The sequence below is a fragment of the Pleurodeles waltl genome, chromosome 3_1, assembly GCF_031143425.1.
Source record: "Pleurodeles waltl isolate 20211129_DDA chromosome 3_1, aPleWal1.hap1.20221129, whole genome shotgun sequence".
NCBI classification, from domain to species: Eukaryota; Metazoa; Chordata; class Amphibia; order Caudata; family Salamandridae; genus Pleurodeles; species Pleurodeles waltl.
Window position 1 is genome coordinate 4,017,843 of NC_090440.1, and position 25,661 is coordinate 4,043,503.

General features: G+C 49.8%; 1 protein-coding gene across 1 annotated transcript in view; it reads left to right on the plus strand.

Annotated features, from left to right (window-relative positions):
* Nucleotides 1-24,904, plus strand: part of NUP160 (nucleoporin 160) — a 325,024-nt gene extending 300,120 nt beyond the window's left edge. The window contains exons 31-32 of the mRNA XM_069226465.1: nucleotides 8,934-9,038; nucleotides 24,311-24,904. Coding sequence (XP_069082566.1) covers nucleotides 8,934-9,038; nucleotides 24,311-24,397 — 192 coding nt within the window. The 3' untranslated portion in view covers nucleotides 24,398-24,904. The remainder of the gene's footprint in view (nucleotides 1-8,933; nucleotides 9,039-24,310) is intronic.
* The last annotated feature ends 757 nt before the right edge of the window (nucleotides 24,905-25,661 follow it).

Here is a 25,661-nt window from a genome sequence, read left to right on the forward strand (position 1 = left end):
CCAGTGGGGGGAAGACTAAGTCAGTTCTTCAAATCTTGGGAGGAGATAACAACAGACACTTGGGTCTTAGCAATTATCCAACATGGTTATTGCATAGAATTTCTCCAACTCCCTCCAAACGTCCCACCGAAAACACAAAATATGTCAAAACAGCATTTAGACCTTCTACAACTAGAAGTTCAAGCATTACTGCAAAAAGACGCAATAGAATTAGTACCAGGTCCACAAAAGAACACAGGAGTTTACTCACTTTACTTTCTAATACCAAAAAAGGACAAAACTCTGAGACCAATATTAGATCTCAGAACATTAAACACCTTCATCAAATCAGAACACTTTTACATGGTCACGTTATAAGACGTAATACCACTACTGAAACAGCAGGACTACATGACAACCTTAGATCTAAAAGACGCGTATTTCCATATACCGATACATCCCTCGCACAGGAAATACCTACGGTTCGTATTCAAAGGAATACACTACCAATTCAAAGTGTTGCCATTCGGAATAACAACCGCGCCAAGAGTCTTTACGAAATGTCTAGCAGTAGTAGCTGCACATATCAGAAGGCAGAAAATACACGTGTTCCCGTACCTAGACGATTGGTTAATAAAAACCAACTCGCTAACAGTGTTCACACCACACAGATTATGTTATACAAACCCTTTGCAAACTGGCTTTCTCCATCAACTATGCAAAGTCACACATTCTGCTGTGTCAAACACAGCAATACTTAGGAGCGACAATCAACACAACAAAGGGGATAGCCACTCCAAGTCCACAAAGGGTTCACAATTTTCACAAGGTGATACAAGCTATGTATCCAACACAAAAAGTACGTGCAAAGATGGTATTAAAACTCCTAGGCATGATGTCCTCATGCATAGCCATTGTCCCAAACGCAAGATTGCACATGAGGCCTCTACAACAGTGCCTAGAATCACAATGGTCACACGCACAGGGTCAACTTCTAGATCTGGTGTTGATAGACCGCCAAACATATATCTCGCTTCTATGGTGGAACAGTACAAATTTAAACAAAGGGCGGCCTTTCCAAGACCCAGTGCCACAATACGTGATAACAACAGATGCTTCCATGACCGGGTGGGGGGCACACCTCAATCAACGAAGCATACAAGGACAATGGGACGTACATCAAAGAAAGTTCCATATCAATCACCTCGAATTGTTAGCAGTATTTCTAGCGTTGAAAGCATTCCAACCCATAATAACCCACAAATACATTCTGGTCAAAACAGACAACATGACAACAATGTATTATTTAAACAAACAGGGGGGGACACACTCAACACAGTTGTGTCTACTAACACAAAAAATATGGCAGTGGGCGATTCCCAACCACATTCGCCTAATAGCACAGTTTATTCCAGGGATCCAGAACCAGCTAGCAGACAGTCTCTCTCGGGATCACCAACAGGTCCACGAATGGGAAATTCACCCCCAAATGCTGAACACTTACTTCAGAATTTGGGGAACACCTCAAATAGATCTATTTGCAACAAAAAACGCAAAATGCCAAAACTTCGCATCCAGGTACCCACACCGGCAATCTCAAGGCAATGCTCTATGGATGAATTGGTCAGGGATATTTGCATACGCTTTTCCCCCTCTCCCTCTCCTTCCATATCTAGTAAACAGATTGAGTCAAAACAAACTCAAACTCATACTAATAGCACCAACATGGGCAAGACAACCTTGGTATACAACACTACTAGACCTGTCAGTAGTACCTCATGTCAAACTACCCAACAGGCCAGATCTGTTAACACAACACAAGCAACAGATCAGGCATCCAAACCCAGCATCGCTGAATCTAGCAATTTGGCTCCTGAAATCCTAGAATTTGGACACTTAGACCTCACACAAGAATGTATGGAGGTCATAAAACAGGCTAGAAGACCATCCACTAGACACTGCTATGCAAGTAAATGGAAAAGATTTGTTTGCTACTGCTATAATAATCAAGTTCAACCATTGCATGCATCTCCGAAAGATGTAGTAGGATATTTACTACATTTGCAAAAATCCAATCTAGCTTTCTCTTCCATAAAGATACATCTTGCAGCAATATCTGCATACCTGCAAATTACTCATTCAACTTCCTTATTTAGAATACCTGTCATAAAAGCGTTTATGGAAGGACTAAAGAGAATTATACCACCAAGGACACCACCTGTTCCTTCATGGAACCTCAACATTGTCTTAACAAGACTCATGGGTCCACCTTTCGAACCCATGCATTCTTGCGAAATACAATACTTAACATGGAAAGTTGCATTTCTTGTGGCCATTACATCTCTAAGAAGAGTAAGTGAAATTCAGGCGTTTACTATACAAGAACCATTTATTCAAATACACAAGAATAAGGTAGTTCTAAGAACCAACCCAAAATTCTTACCAAAGGTTATCTCACCGTTCCACTTAAATCAAACAGTAGAATTACCAGTGTTCTTCCCCAGCCAGACTCAATAGCTGAAAGAGCACTACATACATTAGACATCAAAAGAGCACTAATGTACTACATCGACAGAACAAAACTAATTAGGAAGACAAAACAACTATTTATTGCATTTCAAAAACCTCATACAGGAAATCCCATATCAAAACAAGGTATTGCTAGATGGATAGTTAGGTGCATCCAAACCTGCTATCTTAAAGCAAAGAGAGAGCTGCCTATTACACCAAGGGCACACTCAACCAGAAAGAAAGGTGCTACCATGGCCTTTCTAGGAAACATCCCAATGCAAGAAATATGTAAGGCAGCCACATGGTCTACGCCTCACACATTCACCAAGCACTACTGTGTAGACGTGTTATCCGCACAACAAGCCACAGTAGGTCAAGCTGTATTAAGGACATTATTTCAGACTACTTCCACTCCTACAGGCTGATCCACCGCTTTTGGGGAAATAACTGCTTACTAGTCTATGCAGAACATGCGTATCTACAGCGACAGATGCCATCGAACTGAAAATGTCACTTACCCAGTGTACATCTGTTCGTGGCATCAGTCGCAGTAGATTCACATGCGCCCACCCGCCTCCCCTAGAGCCTGTAGCAGTTTGGAAGTAATCTTCAACATTTGTAAATATATTACTTTAACCTTCATTTTGTACATAATTATTCATTCCGTTGCATGGGCACTATTACTAACATACACAACTCCTACCTCACCCTCTGCGGGGAAAACAATCTAACATGGAGTCGACGCCCATGCGCAATGGAACCAAAGTAGGAGGAGTCCCTCGGTCTCGTGACTCAAAGACTTCTTCGAAGAAAAACAACTTGTAACACTCCGAGCCCAACACCAGATGGCGGGATGTGCACAGCATGTGAATCTGCAGCGACTAATGCCACGAACAGATGTACACTGGGTAAGTGACATTTTCCTTCTAGAGCCACAAGATTCATTTAGCAGGTAAGTACATTAAATGAAAGGTACTTTGCATAGTAATACTTAGTACTTTGCATGGAATCAACAATGTACACAGTTTTCTTTAAAATGGCAAAACGCTATTTTAAGTGGACACAGTTCCTGTACAGTTTTTGAGGTAAGTAAAAAACGTACGTTTTAATCTCTTGGGCATAGGTAGCCCACCGTTGGGGTCAAGATAACCCCAAACACCCAGCATCAGCAACACAGGTTAGGTGCAGAGGTCAAACAGCGACCAAAATAACGTGGGCCTCTATGGAGACTGGGGGCACTCCGGTTCCGGTCTGCTTGCAGGTAAGTACCCACGTTGTCAGAGGGCAGACCAGGGGGGTTTGGAGGACTACTTTGGGCCCCAAGTAGGCACAAAAAACACACCCAGCAGCACGGGGGCGGCGAGGTGCAGTGTGCAAACAGGGCGTGGGGTTCTCGATAGAACTCTATTGATGGACAGGGGTGTGCGGGGCTGTCACTTAGGTGCTGCAGGGAGGGCACAGTTGGGGGGTGCTCTCAGGCAAGCCACCGACTGGGCAAGGGTGAGGGCTGCCTGCTGGTCGTTGCTGCACTGGTGGGCTCTCTCGGGCCTTGGGGCTGCGGGTGCAGTGCTTCTCCAGGTGTCATATCGTCGTCACGGTCAGGGGGGTCCTCGGGATTCCCTCTGCAGGTGTCGTCGTGGGGGTGCAGAGAGGTCAGCCCAGGGTGGACACGTCGTCTGGGTCGCCTGGGGATCCTCTCTGGCTGGTTGGTTGGTTTCTCTGGACGTGGGCCGAGGGTGTCCGGTGCAGAGTAGTTGGACTCACGCTTCTCGAGTGAGGTGAGAGTCCCTTTTAAGATGGTTTCTTTGTCTTGTTTTTAGACAGGTCTGCTGTCCACTGGAGTTTCTTGGTCCTCCGTGGTGCAGGCAGTCCTCGGGAGGCTTTTCAGGGGTCACTGGTCCTGCAGAACGCATTGCTTCTTTTCTTGGAGCTTTTCAAAGCAGGAGATGGGCCGGTAGGGCTGGGGCGAGTCATTTGATGTCTCCTTCTCTTCTCTGTGGGGTTTTCAGCTCAGCAGTCCTCCTTTCTTGAGGTTCTCAGGAATCTGAAGATCTGGGTTCAGGGTCGCCCCTAAATACAAATTTTAGGGGTGTGTTAGGATCAGAGGCCAGTAGCCAATGGCCACTGTCCCTGAGAGTGGCTACACCCTCCTTGTACCCACTTCCTCTGGGGAGGAGGCCACATCCCTATCCCTATTGGACCTGATCCTCTGAAGCAGGATGGAGGCTTTCTCAAAGAGGGGGGGGTCACTTCAGCTCTGGACACCTTAGGGGTGGTCCTGGCTGAGGGGGTGACTCCTTGTTTTTCTCATTATCCCTCTGGACTTGCCGCCAAAAGTATTGGCTGCTTGTCCGTGGGGCGGGGATCTTCACTAGCTGGAGTGCCCTGGGGCCCTGTAACACCAGGCTTGAGCCTTTGAGGCTCGCCACCAGGTGTTCGTTCCTGCAGGGGGAGGTGTGAAGCACCTCCTCCCAGGACAGGCTTTGTTTCTGACCACAGAGTGCTCCAAGGCACTCACCCCATGTGGCCAGAAACTCGCCTGGAAGTGGCAGGCTGGCACAGACCGGTCAGCCTTGCACTAGCAGTTGCGATAACATACAGGGAGTATCTCTAAGATGCCCTCTGTGCATTTTTCAATAAATCCAGCACTGGCGTCAGTGTGGGTTTATTGTGCTGTGGAGTTTGATACCAAACTTCTCAGTATTCAGTGTAGCCATTATGGAGCGGTGGAGTTCGTGTTTGACAAACTCCCAGACCATATACTCTTTATGGCTACCCTGCACTTACAATGTCTAAGGTTTTGCTTAGACACTGTAGGGGCACAGTGTTCATGCACATATGCTCTCACCTGTGGTATAGTGCACCCTGCCTTAGGGCTGTAAGGCCTGCTAGAGGGGTGACTTACCTATGCCACAGGCAGTGGTTTGTGGGCATGGCACTACGAGGGGAGTGCCATGTCGACTTTGTCTTTTCTCCCCACCAGCGCACACAAGCAGCAAAGCAGTGTACATGTGATGGGTGAGGGGTCCCCCAGTGTGGCATAATTCATGCTGCAGCCCTTAGGGACCTTCCCTGGCCATAGGGCCCTTGGTACCAGGGGTACCTTTTTACAAGTGAATTAACTGTGCCAGGGCTGTGCCAATTGTGACAACTATGGTACAGGTTTAGGGAAAGAACACTTATGTTGGGTCCTGGTTAGTAGGGTCCCAGCGCACTTTCAATCAACACTAGGCAAAAGGTGGGGGGTGATCATGCCAACAGTGGCATTTTCTTACAAACATATTGGAGTCATGCAACGTTACCGATTCACATGCAGGTTGCATGATACCATATACTCTGTAGGATCCTTAGAGCACTCCCCAGTTTTGTGTGCAGCCTTATGGGTTTAGCTGCCAGCCCATGCTGCTGCTAACTCCAGACACGCCTGGCGGTGAGCCTGGCTCAGGCCAGAGGTACAACAAAGGATTTCCTGCAAGGGAGCGGTGTGACCACCTCCCCATATGTATTAGGTCAGGGGTGGCGTCTGAGCACCAGCAAACTGCTTTGAAGGGCACATTTGGTGCCCTCCTTGCATAATCCAGTTTGACCCACTTCAGGGACCGCTGGTTCCCGCTCTGGTGCGAAACTGCACAAGGACAGGGGACTGACCACTCCCCTGTCCAGCTCCTCCCATAGGGAGGTGCACAGAGCTCTGCCAGGAGGCCACTTGATTGTGCCGTATTGGAAACAAGATGGGCACAGGCCCCCGGAAGCATCTGTCTGGTTAGGGTTTCTTAAGGGCTGCCCCGTGTGTGGGCCTCATATTCGTCAAGTAAGGCTCGCTAAGAGCTCTCTAAGACATCTGCTCCTGGCCTCTGGAACTGCTGCTGGTCTGCTTTGGAACCGGAACAAGTCTGCTTCTGGTGGGAAGGCTCCCATTGCAACATTTGTTACTCCGAATCCTCCAAGAATTCTGCAACATCCAAGGCTGTGCATCCTCCAGGGTCACAAGGACTCTGCACCTTGACCAATTTCTAGTGCAGCCGCAGGTCAGGGTCCTGCTCCCAAGCCTACAGTCTGCACCTCATCATGTGGAGATTCAGTGGCAGCAGTTGATTCCATTTGATTTCCCTCCTGAGATCGTCTGTCATCTTGGCAGGCAGGTGCCCTTCTACAAACTCTGTGTATGACAGGGACAAGTTTGTGGCTTGATGTGGCAACCTTCAGATGGACTTGTTGCACTACAAGCTGTGGTTTTTTTTTTGTTGGGGGGGGGGGGGGGGGGGGGTTCTGTGGACCAGTAAAGACTTCTGCTGGGCACTCTTAAAGGCTACGTGTCGGCTCTTTCACCTTTTTTTTGCAGTTGCTGTATCAGTATGCTTTGTTTGTATCTGTTGTGACGAGCACAAGTTTCAGCCAAGCTCTTTGTGGTATCAGTGGGACTTGAAAGTAGTTCTCATTTTTTTAATGTGTACCACTTTTCAGTTGTTACACAGTTGTCCATTGCATCTCTAGACCCTGACAATTGTCGTTCTGATTGTGATAACATCGGCTCATCGCATAAGTGAGCCTCAGGCCCTCTCAATCCACTTTTTTCCTGACAAACTGGTGTTAAGAACTCAAGCCACTTTGCTGACTGAGTTGGCACTTTTTCATGTCGGGCAGGCTGTCACCCTTCTGGCATTATTTGCCTGACCTGACATCCCCCCCCCTCCCAACCTTCCAAAAAAGGAGAGCAGAGACTTCGAGGACATCCTTAAAGGGCCCTCATTGTCTGCATTGATCGTACTAGAGACCATCACAGGGACGTTCAACTGTTCGTTGGCTGCTCCGAGGCAAAGAAGGGCGGTGCAGAAAAGAACTATCTCAACATGGATAGTCCTCTGCATTAAATTGTGGTTTGCACTGGCCAAGAAGCAGGCCCTCCGAAGGGTTAAGTGTTGATACTACTCGAGCCAAGGATTTTACCATTGCATTGAGTCGTCCTGGATATCTGCCCGGCTGCTACTTGGGCATTGGTGAACACATTTACCAAACATACTTGCCTTGACAGGTGTGACAGGGTGAGCCTTTTGGTCCTGCAGGGTTTTCTGTTTCGAGCCGTTCCCCAGACCCACCACCTTAGGAGGTACTTCCCTGGTATCTATTCACAAGAGGAGTCTGTGGTTAGATGCGTCCTCCAGAATCAACGTTCCTACACAGCCGACTGAAATACAGTGATGTACAAGACTCAGGTGGTCACAATACCAGTTACTTCCCTTCGGTATCACTTTCTGGTGATACTTTGTTTAATCACTGATTCCTCCTGGCCCTCCCACCACTTTCAGAAGTTTTTTGTTTTTTTTTAAACCTTCTGAAAGTCCCAGTGTTGAGATGTGAAAGCTGGTCATATCACTGTTCAGGTGTGCTCTGCCTCTAAGGGCCCAGCCAAACCTGCGAAACAATCATATCCGCACCGAGGGTGGCATTCGTGACTGTCATCACCTCGGGAGCCGAACAGTCAGTGCAGATTCGTCCAGGACCACTTAACATTTCGCAGAAGTACTGCTTCACAGTTTTGTGGATCCAGTCTCGTACCTGGGGAATATTCACAAGGTGCGGGCTTTGCAGTATCCACCCGAAAGTGCATTATCAAAGGTAAGCTACTTATGCATCTGGTATTACCGAGGTGTGAGTCTAGGTTGAAGCTAGTCATCGAGGGACCTTGCAGTGGCCCCTCAAGCTTTGGTTGAGATAGTAGGCACCACAGCTGTCTCGTGGATCACTCTGCTTAAACCATGGGAGGATATAGCTGTGTCCAGTGGTAGACTCCTGACGAGCACAACGGTGGTGCCCCTGCGTGAACATAGGTGGTGACAGAGGGAGGTATAGGGGTGACACCTGGAGGGTATCCCAGAGTACAAGTTTGTGGAAAAAGCAGTGGTTTCCCAGAGTAAACACTGGGACGGAATGCCGGTGTGCACAGTTCGAGGACTGAGCATCGGTGACTGAAGGTGCTCCCGTGGGGGGGGGGAGATCAGTGAACCCCTGGCTGGGAGGCAGAGTGGTGTCCGTCTGTGGACACCTGCTTGGGGTGGAGCAGTGACATCCCAGAATGGTCAGAGGAATAGGACATAACCATGGTGGCCCCTTTGTGGACATCTGGGAGATGTAGTGGTGGTGTGTGGAGTTCCTCAGGAGATACCTCCGTGGCAGGGGTAGTGGGGTTTTTGAGCTACTCTTTGTTGTTTGGTGAGGGAGGCAATATAGCCATGTTCCACGAGTGGACCCTTGAGGTGAAGGGTATTGTATGGACTGCTTTGAGTCCCGTGTCCCACCGAATGGACTTCTCGGAACAGAGCTGTGTGTCAGTCATTGAGCAGTAGGATCTCCATTGTGTCCCCGCGTTTACCCCGGGCTGGGCAGTGTCTCTTGTGCTGTTGTTTACTATTTGATAAAAGAACTGTTGCTTGCTCTTTTTTCAGCGTCCTCTCTCCGGTGCTTCACCGATGGTGTGGTTACCTTACTCTGCCATTGACCATCTGCTTCAGGCACTGGGCGAGAATCCTTCCAACCAGCACAATGTTGCAGTAAGTATGGTGCTCACGTTCTCATCCGCAGCACTGTGATTGCACGCTTTGCCTTTCAATTGAGGAAAGTGAATACAAGATGTCATCCAAAATTAAATTGCCCTTTAAAAACATATTGCATGAATTATTCTAGCATTTGTCATTGAGAAGGAATTCTACATCATGTGGTACATATGTATGTAAATGCTACTTCTATAGCACAAACCTGGCCAAAAGGCAGCAGAGAGCTGAACAGGGTCAAGGATGAGGAGACCACCAGTGAGCAATAAGAGGTAGCTCGCTTGTAGATTGTAGGAAGTTGGCTGTAGGAAGTTGGCTCTGTATGCACTATTTAAAAGTAAGGAATAGTATGCACAGAGTCCAAGGGTTCCCCTTAGAGGTAAGATACTGGCAAAAAGATGATACTAATGCTCTATTTTGTGGTAGTGTGGTCAAGCAGTAGGCTTATCAAAGGAGTAGTGTTAAGCATTTGTTGTACATACACAAGCAATAAATGAGGAACACACACTCAGACAATTTGTGAGAAAGTAGCCTCTTTCTAGCCTTGTTACCCCCACTTGTGGCCTGTTTGTGAGTGTATGTCAGGGTGTTTTCACTGTCTCACTGGGATCCTGCTAGCCAGGGCCCAGTGCTCATAGTGAAAACCCTATGTTTTCAGTATGTTTGTTATGTGTCACTAGGACCCTGCTAGCCAAGACCCCAGTGCTCATAAGTTGTGACTTATATGTATGTGTTCCCTGTGTGATGCCTAACTGTCTCACTGAGGCTCTGCTAACCAGAACCTCAGTGGTTATGCTCTCTCTGTACAAATTGTCACTAACAGGCTAGTGACCAATTTCACTAATTCATTTTGGCATACTGGAACACCCTTATAATTCCCTAGTATATGGTACTGAGGTACCCAGGGTATTGGGGTTCCAGGAGATCCCTATGGGCTGCAGCATTTCTTTTGCCACCAAATAGGGAGCTATGGCCATTCTTACACAGGCCTGCCACTGCAGCCTGAGTGAAATAACATCCACGTTATTTCACAGCCATTTACCACTGCACTTAAGTAACTTATAAGTCACCTATATGTCTAACCTTTACCTGGTAAAGGTTGGATGCTAAGTTACTTAGTGTGTGGGCACCCTGGCACTAGCCAAGGTGCTCCCACATTGTTCAGGGCAAATTCCCCAGACTTGGAGAGTGCGGGGACACCATTACACGCGTGCACTATACATATCTCACTACATATGTATAGTGTCACAATGGTAACTCCGAACATGGCCATGTAACATGTCTAAGATCATGGAATTGTCACCCCTGGGGAGACAATTCCATGATCCCCCGAGTCTCTAGCACAGACCCGGGTACTGCCAAACTGCCTTTCCCGGGGTTTCACTGCAGCTGCTGCTGCCGCCAACCCCTCAGACAGGTTTCTGCCATCCTGGGGTCCAGCCAGGCTTGGCCCAGGAAGGCAGAACAAAGGACTTCCTCAGAGAGAGGGTGTTACACCCTCTCCCTTTGGAAAAAGGTGTCGGGGCTGGGGAGGAGTAGCCTCCCCCAGCCTCTGGAAATGCTTTGTTGGGCACAGATGGTGCCCATCTCTGCATAAGCCAGTCTACACCGGTTCAGGGGTACCCCAGCCCTGCTCTGGCGCGAAACTGGACAAAGGAAAGGGGAGTGACCACTCCCCTGACCTGCACCTCCCCTGGGAGGTGCCCAGAGCTCGTCCAGTGTGCTCCAGACCTCTGCCATCTTGGAAACAGAGGTGCTGCTGGCACACTGGACTGCTCTGAGTGGCCAGGGCCAGCAGGTGACGTCAGACTCCTTCTGATAGGCTCCTCCAGGTGTTGCTAGCCTATCCTCTCTCCTAAGTAGCCAAACCTCCTTTTCTGGCTATTTAGGGTCTCTGCTTTGGGGAATTCTTTAGATAATGAATGCAAGAGCTCATCAGAGTTCCTCTGCATCTCTCTCTTCACCTTCTGCCAAGGAATCGACTGCTGACCGCGCTGGAAGCCTGCAAAACTGCAACAAAGTAGCAAAGACTACTGCAACCTTGTAACGCTGATCCTGCCGCCTTCTTGACGGTTTTCCTGGTGGTGCATGCTGTGGGGGTAGCCTGCCTCCTGTCTGCACTAGAAGCTCCGAAGAAATCTCCCGTGGGTCGACGGAATCTTCCCCCTGCAACCGCAGGCACCAAAGAACTGCATCACCGGTCCTCTGGGTCTCCTCTCAGCACGACGAGCGAGGTCCCTTGAACTCAGCAACTCTGTCCAAGTGACTCCCACAGTCCAGTGACTCTTCAGTCCAAGTTTGGTGGAGGTAAGTCCTTGCCTCCCCACGCTAGACTGCATTGACGGGAACCGCGTGATTTGCAGCTGCTCCGGCTCCTGTGCCCTCTTCCAGGATTTCCTTTGTGCACAGCCAAGCCTGGGGCCCCGGCACCCTAACCTGCAGTGCACGACTTCCTGAGTTGTCCTCCGGCGTCGTGGGACCTTCCTTTGTGACTTCGGGTGAGCTCCTGTTCACTCCACTTCATAGTGCCTGTTCCGGCACTTCTGCGGGTGCTGCTTGCTTCTGAGTGGGCTCCTTGTCTTGCTGGGCGCCCCCTCTGCCTCCTCACGCAATTGGCGACATCCTGGTCCCCAGCAGCATCCAAAAACCCTAACCGCGACCCTTGCAGCTAGCAAGGCTTGTTTGTGGTCTTTCTGCACGAAAACACCTCTGCAAGCTTCTTTGCGATGTGGGACATCCATCCTCCATAGGGTAAGTTTCTAGCCCTTGTCGTTCTTGCAGAATCTACAGCCTCTACCATCCGGTTGCAGCTTCATTGCACCCACAGCTGGCATTTCCTGGGCATCTGCCCACTCCCAACTTGATCGTGACTCTTGGACTTGGTCCCCTTGTTCCACAGGTACTCTCGTTAGGAAATCCATCGTTGTTGCATTGCTGGTGTTGGTCTTTCTTGCAGAAATCCCCTATCACGACTTCTGTGCTCTCTGGGGAACTTAGGTGCACTTTGGACCCACTTTTCAGGGTCTTGGGGTGGGCTATTTTTCTAACCCTCACTATTTTCTAATAGTCCCAGCGACCCTCTACAAGGTTACATAGGTTTGGGGTCCATTCGTGGTTCGCATTCCACTTTTGGAGTATATGGTTTGTGTTGCCCCTATCCCTATGTGTCCCCATTGCATCCTATTGTAACTATACATTGTTTGCACTGTTTTCTAAGAATATACTGCATATTTTGGTATTGTGTACATATATCTTGTGTATATTTGCTATCCTCATACTGAGGGTACTCACTGAGATACTTTTGGCATATTGTCATAAAAATAAAGTACCTTTATTTTTAGTATATCTGTGTATTGTGTTTTCTTATGATATTGTGCATATGACACTAGTGGTACTGTAGGAGCTTCACTCGCCTCCTAGTTCAGCCATAGCTGCTCTGTTAAGCTATCTTTTCTATCAACCTAAGCTGCTAGACACCCATCTACACTAATAAGGGATACCTGGACCTGGTGCAAGGTGTAAGTACCCCTTGGTACCCACTACAAGCCAGGCCAGCCTCCTACACAATTCCAGGCCAGTAGGTTTTTGTATAGAAAAATATATTTTCTTAGTTTTATTTTAAGAACCACAGGTTCAAGATTTACATATAATACTTCCAATGAAAGGTATTTCAGGTATATACAGTTTTCACATAAATTACATATAGCTATTTTAAAACTAGGCAATTTTCAACAGTTCCTGGGGGGAGTAAGAGTTTGTTAGTTTTTGCAGGTAAGTAAACCACCTACGGGGTTCAAGTTTGGGTCCAAGGTAGCCCACCGTTGGGGGTTCAGAGCAACCCCAAAGTTACCACACCAGCAGCTCAGGGCCGGTCAGGTGCAGAGGTCAAAGAGGTGCCCAAAACACATAGGCTTCAATGGAGAAGGGGGTGCCCCGGTTACAGTCTGCCAGCTGGTAAGTACCTGCGTCTTCGGAGGGCAGACCAGGGGGGGTTTTGTAGGGCACCACAAGTCCACACAGAAAGTACACCCTCAGCAGCACGGGGGCGGCCGGGTGCAGTGTGCAAACAAGCGTCGGGTTTTTAATTGAAATCAGTGGGAGACCAAGGGGTCTCTTCAGCGATGCAGGCAAGGGGGGGGGAGCTCCTTGGGGTAGCCACCACCTGGGCAAGGGAGAGGGCCTCCTGGGGGTCACTCCTGCACTGGAGTTTGGATCCTTCATGTCCTGGGGGCTGCGGGTGCAGAGTCTTTACCAGGTGTCGGGATCTGAGGAGCAGGCAGTCTCGGTCAGGGGGAGCCTCGGGATTCCCTCTGCAGGCGTCGCTGTGGGGACTCGGGGGGGGGGGGGGGGCAACTCTGGCTACTCACGGTCTCTCAGTCGCCTGGGAGTCCTCCCTGTAGTGTTTGTTCTCTGCAAGTCGAGCCGTGGGCGTCGGGTGCAGAGTGCAAAGTCTCATGCTTCCGGCAGGAAATGTGTGTTGTTTCAAAGTTGCTTCTTTGTTTCAAAGTTGCAGTCTTTGGTGAACAGGGCCGCTGTCCTCGGGAGTTCTTGGTCCTTCTAGAGTAGGGCAGTCCTCTGAGGATTCAGAGGTCGCTGGTCCCTTGGGAAAGCGTCGCTGGAGCAGTGTCTTTAGAAGTGGGGAGACAGGCCGGTAGAGCTGGGGCCAAAGCAGTTGGTGTCTGTCTTCTCTGCAGGGTTTTTCAGCTCAGCAGTCCTTCTTAGGTTGCAGGAATCTATCTTGCTGTGTTCTGGGAGCCCCTAAATGCTCGATTTAGGGGTGTGTTTAGGTCTGGGGGGTTAGTTGCCAATGGCTACTAGCCCTGAGGGTGGCTACACCCTCTTTGTGCCTCCTCCCTGAGGGGACGGGGGGGGCACATCCCTAATCCTATTGGGGGAATCCTCCATCTTCAAGATGGATGATTTCTAAAAGTCAGTCACCTCAGCTCAGGACACCTTAGGGGCTGTCCTGACTGGCCAGTGACTCCTCCTTGTTTTTCTCATTCTCTCTCCTGGACTTGCCACCAAAAGTTGGGCTGTGGCCGGAGGGGGCAGGCAACTCCACTAGCTGGAGTGCCCTGGGGCATTGTAACAAGAAGCCTGAGCCTTTGAGGCTCACTGCTAGGTGTTACAGTTCCTGCAGGGAGGAGGTGTGAAGCACCTCCACCCAGAGCAGGCTTTTGTTTGTCCTCAGAGAGCACAAAGGCTCTCACCGCATGGGGTCAGAAACTCGTCTCTCAGCAGCAGGCTGGCTCAGACCAGTCAGTCCTGCACTGAACAATTGGGTAAAATACAGGGGGCATCTCTAAGATGCCCTCTGTGTGCATTTTTAATAAATCCAACACTGGTATCAGTGTGGGTTTATTATTCTGAGAAGTTTGATACCAAACTTCCCAGATTTCAGTGTAGCCATTATGGTGCTGTGGAGTTCGTGTTTGACAAACTCCCAGACCGTATACTCTTGATGGCTACCCTGCACTTACAATGTCTAAGGTTTTGCTTAGACACTGTAGGGGCACAGTGCTCATGCACTGGTGCCCTCACCTGTGGTATAGCGCACCCTGCCTTAGTGCTGTAAGGCCTGCTAGAGGGGTGATTTACCTATGCCACAGGCAGTGTGAGGTTGGCATGGCACCCTGAGGGGAGTGCCATGTCGACTTAGTCATTTTATCCCCCCAGCACACACAAGCTGTGAGGCAGTGTGCATGTGCTGAGTGAGGGGTGCCCAGGGTGGCATAAGACATGCTGCAGCCGTTAGAGACCTTGACTGGCAACAGGGCCCTTGGTACCAAGTATACCATTTACAAGAGACTTGTCTGTGTGCCAGGGATGTGCCAATTGTGGGGACAAAGGTACAGTTTAGGGAAAGAACACTGGTGCAGGGGCCTGGTTAGCAGGGTCCGAGCACACTTTCATATCTGGCATCAACAAAAGGCAAAAAGTCAGGGGGTAACCATGCCAAGGAAGGCATTTCCTTACTAGATCATTAAGCGTGATGTAGTGTTTTTTTTAAACTGGTGTCTTCAACTATTTTTTTTTTTTTTTTTTAATTGGAGCAGCGTTGGGGTGGTCCTGATGGTTACAAGTTTGTTGTCATAGATCCTGGGTGCAAAGCTAGAAAAGGCCCGCTGCTTTGTGGTTTTCCTTTCTACACTTTAGTCAGCAGTCTGGTGGTGTCCTTGTCACTAATGTGCTGAGCAGAACCAGAGACAGTAAGCTTGTCTGCTCGGCAGACAGGGGTCCTGGTGGCTCTGCAAATGATGGGGCTGGTTTTGAAGATGTCTGAATCAGCAAGGGGCAGCCATTGGAGTTCTATTAGGATATGGTCCTGCTATATAGGTGAAAATCACTTACCTTCCAGGGAGAAGGGTTTTCAATCTTCTGAGCTCTGGCATCAAACTACAATATCAGCTCTCCAGTGTAGGAAAATGGCCCTTGTTGCAGTTACCCCACACTTTTTGCCTGATATTGATGCTGACTTGACTGAGAAGTGTGCTGGGACCCTGCTAACCAGGTCCCAGCACCAGTGTTCTTTCACTAAAAATTTACCATTGTTTCCACAATTGGCACACCCCTGGAACACAGATAAGTCCCTTGTAAAAGATACCAGTGGTACCAAGGGCCCTGTGACCAGGTAGGATCCCTAAGGGCTGCAGCATGTGTTGTGCCACCCTAAGGGACCCCTCACCTAACACATGCACACTGTCATTGCAGATTGTGTGTGTTGGTGGGGAGAAAAAGGCAAAGTAGACATGGCAGATCCCTCTGGATGCAATGCCCACAAAATACTGCCTGTGGCATAGGTAAGTCACCCCACTAGCAGGCCTTACAGCCCTAAGGCAGGATGCACTATACCACAGGTGAGGGCATAGCTGCATGAGCAATATGCCCCTACAGTGTCCAAGTCCATTCTTAGACATTGTAAGTACAGTGTGGCCATATTAAGTATATGGTCTGGGAGTTTGTCAAAAGAACTCCACAGTTCCATAATGGCTACACTGAACACTGGGAAGTTTGATATCAAACTTCTCAGAATAATAAACCCACACTGATGCCAGTGCTGGATTTATTACAAAATGCATACAGAGGGCATCTTAGAGATGCCCCCTGTATTTTACCCAATCCTTCAGTGCAGGACTGACTGGTCTGTGCCAGCCTGCCACTGAGAAGAGTTTCTGACCCCCTGGGGTGAGAGCATTTGTGCTCTGAGGACAGAAACAAAGCCTGCTCTGGGTGGAGGTGCTTCACACCTCCCCCCTGCAGGAACTGTAACACCTGGTGGGAAGCCTCAATGGCTAAGGCCTGGTGTTACAATGCCCCAGGGCACTCCAGCTAGTGGAGATGCCCCACCCGCAGACACAGCCCCCACGTTTGGCGGCAAGTCCAGGGAGATAATGAGAAAAACAAGGAGTCACCCACTCAGCCAGGTCCACCCCTAAGGTGACCAGAGCTGAAGTGACCCCCCTCCTTGGAAAATCTTCCATCTTGTTTTGGAGGATTAAGCCCAATTGGGATAGGGATGTGCTCTCCTCCCCAAAGGGAGGGAGCACAAGGAGGATGTAGCCACCCTCAAGGACAGTAGCCATTCGCTACTGCCCTGTGACCCTAACACACCCCTAAAATCAGTATTTAAGGGCAACCCTGAACCAGAGGACTTCAGATTCCTGACGACCTAACAAGGACTGCTGACCTGCAGGGAAAGGAAGACAACAACTGCTTTGGCCCGAGCCCTACGGGCCTGTCTCATGATTCAAAGAACCTGCACCAGCGACTCATCCGATGAGGCCAGCTACCTCTGCCGACTCAGAGGACTACCCTGCAACTGCAAGGACCAAGGAACTCCCGTGGACAACGGCTGTCTAAAGCAGCAAGAAGAAACCATCTTTAAAGGGACTCTCGCCTCACTCCAGAAGCGCGAGTCCCCACCACTCTGCACCCGACACCCCTGGCCCGTATCCAGAGAAACCAACTCCGCAGAGAGGACCCCCAAGCGACTCCGACTTGTCCACCCTGAGCCAACCTCTCTGCACCCCCACAATGACACCTGCAAAGGGAATCCCCGAGGACCCCCTGACCGAGACTGCCCGGTAACAAAGAACCAGACACCTGGAAGAAGCGCTGCACCAGTAGCTCCCGGGACCGTGAAGAACCAACCTCCGGTGAAGTAGTGACCAGCAGGCAACCCTCACCCTTGCCCAGTCGGTAGCTGGCATGAGAAGCCCCCCTGTGCCCTGCCTGCATCTGACCCCTGGGTCCCTCCATTGATTCCTATTACAAACCCGACACCTTGTTTGCCCACTGCACCTGGCCGCCCCTGTGCCGCTGAGGGTGTGTTTTGTGTGCGTACTTGGGACCCACCCCCCCAGGCCTGCTCCCCAAGGACGCAGGTACTTACCTGCTAGCAGACTGGAACCGGGAGCGCCCCTAGTCTCCATAGGTGCCTGTTATTTGGGCTCCTCTTTGACCTCTGCACTGGACTGTCCCTGTTTTGCTGGTGCTGGGTGTTTGGGGTTGCCTTGAACCCCCAACGGTGGGCTGCCTATGCCCCGGAGACTGAACTTGTAAATGCTTTACTTACCTCAAAAACTAACCTGTACTTACCTCCCCCAGGAACTGTTGAATTTTGCAGGGTCCACTTTCAAAATAGCTTATTGCCATTTTATGCCAAACTGTGTACTTGTGGTTCTAAAATAAATTAAGAAAATAATATTTTTCTATATAAAAACCTATCGGCCTGGAGTTAAGTCTTTGAGTGTGTGTTCTCATTTATTGCCTGTTTGTGTACAACACATGCTTAACACTACCCTCTGATAAGCCTACTGCTCGACCACACTACCACAAATAGAGCATCACTGGGTTTAGTTTGTGGCCTGGTGCAGTTCTCACTATACAGACCCATTACAGGCAGATTTGTTGGATGTTGTGGTTTTGTGTTGCCTTAATCCCAGTAGGCACTTGTGTGGGCAGTGTCTGGAGCTATGTCAGCCTTTTTCCGTTTACCAAACCAACCTTGTTTTTTTTAAATCCCCTTTTGTGATGCTGTTTCTTAAGTCTGCTGCATATTTTTCTACCCAAGTTTTTTAGTTTTAATTTGACACTCATTTTCTTATGTCTACCCCACTTAAGCCGTTGCACAGATGTCCTTTGCGTCGCCTCACACTAAAGTCTTTTTCATAGCTTTAATTTCAAGGGAGTGAGCTACAAGTGCTCCATGTTCGTTACTGCACACCACCTTTTTCCCAACACACAGGTGTTGCAGAGTACGGCGACTTTCTTGCCAAAGGCTGGAATGCCTTCATGTTTATCACCCTTTTGGCATTTGATGCTGCATTTCAGCTCTTGAAAGAGGAGAGGCTTCACTGCTTGAACCCTGTAGGAGGCTGGCGCAGTTAATGATGTACATCTGTGGTGCGGTACCTTAGACCGAGTCCAGGCAACCCTTCGTGATAGTGAATAGGTGTCCAGACAGCAGACGCTCTCTAGGGGTAGCTGAGTCGAGCAGCTAAAGGTTATCCAGGAGGAATGTAAAGCACTTGCAATACCACAGTGGTCAGACAGTAACTCACTCACAAGAAAGAACCACACAAGTGTTGCTAAAATAAAGGTTACTTTACTATGTTACAGCAATACTACCAAACTACCATTGGCGTACATCCCTTTGGAGATACTACAAACAATTATACACATACAGTAGCCAGCAGAAATAGCGTAGAAATATACAGGGCCTGTAGGAAGTTGGCTCTGTATGTGCTATTTCAAAGTAAGGAATAGCATGCACAGAGTCCAAGGGTTCCCCTTAGAGGTAAAATAGTGGTAAAAATAGATAATACTAATGCTCTATTTTGTGGTAGTGTGGTCGAGCAGTAGGCTTATCCAAGGAGTAGTGTTAAGCATTTGTTGTACATACACATAGACAATAAATGAGGTACACACACTCAGAGACAAATCCAGCCAATAGGTTTTGTTATAGAAAAATATCTTTTCTTAGTTTATTTTAAGAACCACAGGTTCAAATTTAACATGTAATATCTTGTTTGAAAGGTATTGCAGGTAAGTACATTAGGAGCTTTGAATCATTTCAATTGCATGTATACTTTTCAAGTTATTCACAAATAGCTATTTCAAAAGTGGACACTTAGTGCAATTTTCACAGTTCCTGGGGGAGGTAAGTTTTTGTTAGTTTTACCAGGTAAGTAAGACACTTACAGGGTTCAGTTCTTGGTCCAAGGTAGCCCACCGTTGGGGGTTCAGAGCAGCCCCAAAGTCACCACACCAGCAGCTCGGGGCCGGTCAGGTGCAGAGTTCAAAGTGGTGCCCAAAACGCATAGGCTAGAATGGAGAGAAGGGGGTGCCCCGGTTCCGGTCTGCTTGCAGGTAAGTACCCGCGTCTTCGGAGGGCAGACCAGGGGGGTTTTGTAGGGCACCGGGGGGACACAAGCCCACACAGAAATTTCACCCTCAGCAGCGCGGGGGCGGCCGGGTGCAGTGTAGAAACAAGCGTCGGGTTCGCAATGTTAGTCTATGAGAGATCAACGGATCTCTTCAGCGCTGCAGGCAGGCAAGGGGGGGCTTCCTTGGGGAAACCTCCACTTGGGCAAGGGAGAGGGACTCCTGGGGGTCACTTCTGCAGTGAAAGTCCGGTCCTTCAGGTCCTGGGGGCTGCGGGTGCAGGGTCTTTTCCAGGCGTCGGGACTTAGGTTTCAGAGAGTCGCGGTCAGGGGAACCCTCGGGATTCCCTCTGCAGGCGGCGCTGTGGGGGCTCAGGGGGGACAGGTTTTGGTACTCACAGTCGGAGAGTAGTCCGGGGGTCCTCCCTGAGGTGTTGGTTCTCCACCAGCCGAGTCGGGGTCGCCGGGTGCAGTGTTGCAAGTCTCACGCTTCTTGCGGGGAGTTGCAGGGGTCTTTAAAGCTGCTCCTTGAAACAAAGTTGCAGTCTTTTTGGAGCAGGTCCGCTGTCCTCGGGAGTTTCTGGTCGTCGTCGAAGCAGGGCAGTCCTCAGAGGATTCAGAGGTCGCTGGTCCCTTTGGAAGGCGTCGCTGGAGCAGAGTTCTTTGGAAGGCAGGAGACAGGCCGGTGAGTTTCTGGAGCCAAGGCAGTTGTCGTCTTCTGGTCTTCCTCTGCAGGGGTTTTCAGCTAGGCAGTCCTTCTTCTTGTAGTTTGCAGGAATCTAATTTTCTAGGGTTCAGGGTAGCCCTTAAATACTAAATTTAAGGGCGTGTTTAGGTCTGGGGGGTTAGTAGCCAATGGCTACTAGCCCTGAGGGTGGGTACACCCTCTTTGTGTCTCCTCCCAAGGGGAGGGGGTCACAATCCTAACCCTATTGGGGGAATCCTCCATCTGCAAGATGGAGGATTTCTAAAAGTTAGAGTCACCTCAGCTCAGGACACCTTAGGGGCTGTCCTGACTGGCCAGTGACTCCTCCTTGTTATTCTCATTATTTTCTCCGGCCTTGCCGCCAAAAGTGGGGGCCGGGCCGGAGGGGGCGGGCAACTCCACTAGCTGGAGTGTCCTGCGGTGCTGTGACAAAGGGGTGAGCCTTTGAGGCTCACCGCCAGGTGTTACAGCTCCTGCCTGGGGGAGGTGTTAGCATCTCCACCCAGTGCAGGCTTTGTTACTGGCCTCAGAGTGACAAAGGCACTCTCCCCATGGGGCCAGCAACATGTCTCTAGTGTGGCAGGCTGCTGGAACTAGTCAGCCTACACAGACAGTCGGTTAAGTTTCAGGGGGCACCTCTAAGGTGCCCTCTGGGGTGTAGTTTGCAATAAAATGTACACTGGCATCAGTGTGCATTTATTGTGCTGAGAAGTTTGATACCAAACTTCCCAGTTTTCAGTGTAGCCATTATGGTGCTGTGGAGTTCGTGTTCGACAGACTCCCAGACCATATACTCTTATGGCTACCCTGCACTTACAATGTCTAAGGTTTTGTTTAGACACTGTAGGGGTACCATGCTCATGCACTGGTACCCTCACCTATGGTATAGTGCACCCTGCCTTAGGGCTGTAAGGCCTGCTAGAGGGGTGTCTTACCTATACTGCATAGGCAGTGAGAGGCTGGCATGGCACCCTGAGGGGAGTGCCATGTCGACTTACTAGTTTTGTCCTCACTAGCACACACAAGCTGGCAAGCAGTGTGTCTGTGCTGAGTGAGAGGTCTCCAGGGTGGCATAAGACATGCTGCAGCCCTTAGAGACCTTCCTTGGCATCCGGGCCCTTGGTACTAGAAGTACCAGTTACAAGGGACTTATCTGGATGCCAGGGTCTGCCAATAGTGGATACAAAAGTACAGGTTAGGGAAAGAACACTGGTGCTGGGGCCTGGTTAGCAGGCCTCAGCACACTTTCAATTGTAAACATAGCATCAGCAAAGGCAAAAAGTCAGGGGGCAACCATGCCAAGGAGGCATTTCCTTACAGGGCCCTACAGGAGGGCCAAACCATATACTATCAAAACTGAATGTAAAAGTGGGACTCCAACCAAGGTAAGTGTGGTGGTTAGCGTGGGGCTGGGGTCAGTTAGGAGCCCCAGAGGTAAGTACAGTGACACTAGCAACCAGGAGTAGGTCGGTTACCCATCTAGTTGTCCTGTAGGCTAACACAGAAAGCAGCGGTTGGAGTTTGTGGAATTCAGGACCCTTCCCAGCGGAGCCCGAGGAAACCAGCAGGCAAGAGGATGGACGGAGAGTGCCTCTACCCTGAGATACCCAGGAGACGGGAGTACCTACACCAGGAACTCGGATGCAGAGAGCAGAAGGGACTCTTTCTGAAGACTGTGGCTGCCTCAGATTGTCCAGCTGATATTACATCCTGTGGACCCGGCTGGTGGAACCCAGGGACGTATTCCGAACGTGGAGTACCTGCAAGGAGGTGCCCAGGTCGCAGTGCCCACCCTCCTGAAGATGATGTTACTGCAAGTCAGTAGACGTCCAGCTCTGGGGTCCAGAAGTCTCATTCGAGCTGTCCCTCGGCAGTCGCCAGATTGCAGGGGTGTCAGTGAGCAGCCAGGTCACCAACTAGCACTGGCAAGTGCAAATGGAAGCAAAAGAGGAGTTTACAAAGTTGTGGGGACCAGCAAGGTCCAGGAGACTCTACCCATGAGGAGTCAGAACTGGCCCTCAGCACACCGGAAGGCCAACAGAGGTCGATGGTTCTCCCACAAGTGACCACAGGCAATGGACACAGGGAGCCAGAAGGAGGCCTTACCAACCCAGCAAAACAGAAGTCCCACTTTGCAGGTCAGGAGCTGATCTTTGATTTGCAGAGTTCTGAAAGCTGGGGCTTCTTGGAGGCTGAAGATCTCCCAGACAGAGTCACCAACCTTTAGCAAATGCATCAGTTTCAGTGCAGCAGGGAACCAGTCGAATGGCAGGAGCAAGGGCCCACATTCTCCCAACTTGGGTAGAAGCTAAGCATGACCCAGAGGAGGCAACAGACTCATCACCTGTGCTGCAGGATCTTCGGATGTCCAGAGACAGCAGACCGCACCAGCCGGTCGACGTTGTCTTGTGGTGCCTGCGGTTGCAGGGGGAGTGATCCCTTCACTCCAAATGAGATTCCTTCTTGCTTCCTGGTGCAAGCAGTGTCTTTGTGACCCTAGAGGATGCACAGTCTTGGATGTTGCAGAATTCTTGCAGGAGCTGGAGAAACAATGTTGCAGTGGGAGCCTTCCCACCAGAAGCAGACCTGTTTGGTTCCAGGTGAAGCGCAGCAGGCGTTCTGGAGGCCAGGGGCAGAAGATGTCTTGCAGAGAGTTCCTTGTTGAGACTTGCTCGATGAATCTTAGGACCCACCCACGAGGGAGCCCTTAAATACCTGTAAAAGGGGGTTGGTCACTCTGCAGGGGCCTACCTATCAGAGGGGGTCAGAGACATCACATGCCTGGCCTATCAAACCTGATGCTCCCCCAGGCCTCGGCACATCTTATTTTCAATACGGCAGAATCAAGTGGCCACCTGGCAGAGCTCTGGGCACATCCCTAGGGGAGGAGCTGGACAGAGGGGGTGGTCACTCGCCTGTCTTTTGTGTAGTTTCACGCAAAAGTGGGAACTTGAGGGGGGAAAGGGGGGGGGTCCTGAACTGGTGCAAACTAGATTATGCAAGGAGGGCACCAAATGTGCCCTTCAAAGCAGTCCGGTGGTGCTCAGGGGCCACCTCATCCCTTAGACACCTAATGCAGGAAATCCTTTGTTCTGCTGCTCTAGCCTGAGCCTGGCTCTATCAGCAGGAGGGCAGAACAGGGTCTGGGGTCAGCAGCAGCTCGGGCTGGCAGCTGGACCCCGTAAGGCTGCACAGGCAGAACCGGGGGATCCCTTAGGAAACCCCCAGAGCACATGGTATCACACAACTGACACTGGAATTAGTGTAGTTGCATGATTCCAACATGTTTGATACCAAACATGCCTAGGTTCAGATAAGCCATTATGTAGTTGAATCCCTCGTGTTGACCAGTGTTCACTACATACCTTAAGATGGATTCCTCACACTTAGTCCAGGAATTGGCCTGGGGTTTGTAGGGGTACCCTTCTTTTGCAGGGGTACCCTCACACTTAGACATGCATCCTTCCCCTGGGCTGAACAGAGGGGTGACTTATGGTGACCTGGTGCAGTGGTTAGGTTTTCCAGTGGAAGTGTTCATGCACCATTTCACGCAAGCTGCAATGGCAGGCCTGCAGAATCAGTTTGTATGGGCTCCTATGGGAGGCATAGTACATGCTGCAGCCCATAGGGGACCCCTGGTGCACCACTGCCCTGGGCACCTATGTACCATTGTCCACTTGGTCCTGCAGGACTTTTTGGTTTGAGCCATTCCGCAGACTCGCCAGCTCTGGGCTCCTTGTTGTGTGGAATGAAATTCTTTATCCTTCAATAAAGGTAACAATTTATTTGCATACTGTAACATGATCAAATATTAAGCTCTGAGTCCTATGGTGCGAAAGCAAGAGAGTGGGCAATGCTTATGTGTGGGTCTGGAGTCTCTTCTCTCGTGGGGGGCACCACGGAGCCACACGGCGCAACTGCTGGCGCACAGAAGCAGTGCTGGGAAAAAATCTCTGGATCAGGCCTGGTGTCTGGGGGTGTCCACAAGGCAAAGAACCTGTAGTTGGAGTATCCACCAGAGTTACTGGGGTAAGTAACTTGTTCTCTTCGACACTGGAAGATCTATTGATCTGAATTACTTGGTACACCCTTGCCTTGTATTTACAGGCTTTGTCATTTTCTTCTCTGAATCTGTTGAATCTATACATCAACTCTGACACTAAATCTTGTTCTGTCCACAGGTGCACAAGAAACTGAGAGACAAGCTGGAGGGCTACCTTCAGAAGGTGGACACTGCCACGCGTGACCTGCTGTTCCGTCGCCACTAGCTCTAGCCTGTGGGTCCGTGTGCCACAGACACCTGGTGCTGGGAGATCTTTAGATCAACATCAAGACTGCCCAGTGGTGGGTTTGTGCAAGTTCCAGTCGGAAGTAACATGAATAGAAATGAAATCATGCGCAGAGGTTACTTGGGAAAATTATCTGAAACAAACAAAAGTTGTATCCTACTCCATGGAGGCAGCCGCTGGTGCTAATTGTGTTTAGAAATTATATTTTTTCATGAAAACCCTGAGAAGACTTATAATGCGTGCGTGAGTTTCCGAAACCTGTCGAGTATATTTTTGAATTTATCACAGGTGTTCATGATCCCCTCCCTTTGAATTTGTTCGCAATCACTGCGTCACCGGTTAAGATGGCATTCTGCTGAAGTTCATCTTCGTCGCCTTGTTTGTCCTCAGCTGTAAATATGAACGAAAAACCTTTGACTTTTCATCTAATATTTATTCAGGTGTTTAAAATGTTCTTTAATAAAAAACAACTTTTTTCAATTAAAATGTTTTTCAATTAAATGTTTCTGTTCCAGTTCTAAAAGGCAGCACATGGGGTCATTGTCGAGTTGGAGAGGACATCTGCTAAATCACGGTCTGTAAATATTCTCTGATTTTACTTTTTCAGCATTCTTAGAAATGCTCTCCATTGATGAAACAGATCACCTTTCACATCATAATTGCCATGTTAAAGCCTGAGAACTTATCAGTGTATTTAGGTTTTTCACTGCTCTGCCTGTGAGCGGAGTCGAGGGAGACAGACGGCTCTGCCTGTGAGGGGAGACGGCTCTGCCTGTGAGGGGAGACGGCTCTGCCTGTGATATGGAGACGGCTCTGCCTGTGATATGGAGACGGCTCTGCCTGTGATATGGAGACGGCTCTGCCTGTGAGGGGAGACGGCTCTGCCTGTGATATGGAGACGGCTCTGCCTGTGATATGGAGACGGCTCTGCCTGTGATATGGAGACGGCTCTGCCTTGCCTGTGATATGGAGACGGCTCTGCCTTGCCTGTGATATGGAGACGGCTCTGCCTTGCCTGTGATATGGAGACGGCTCTGCCTTGCCTGTGATATGGAGACGGCTCTGCCTTGCCTGTGATATGGAGACGGCTCTGCCTTGCCTGTGATATGGAGACGGCTCTGCCTTGCCTGTGATATGGAGACGGCTCTGCCTTGCCTGTGATATGGAGACGGCTCTGCCTTGCCTGTGATATGGAGACGGCTCTGCCTTGCCTGTGATATGGAGACGGCTCTGCCTTGCCTGT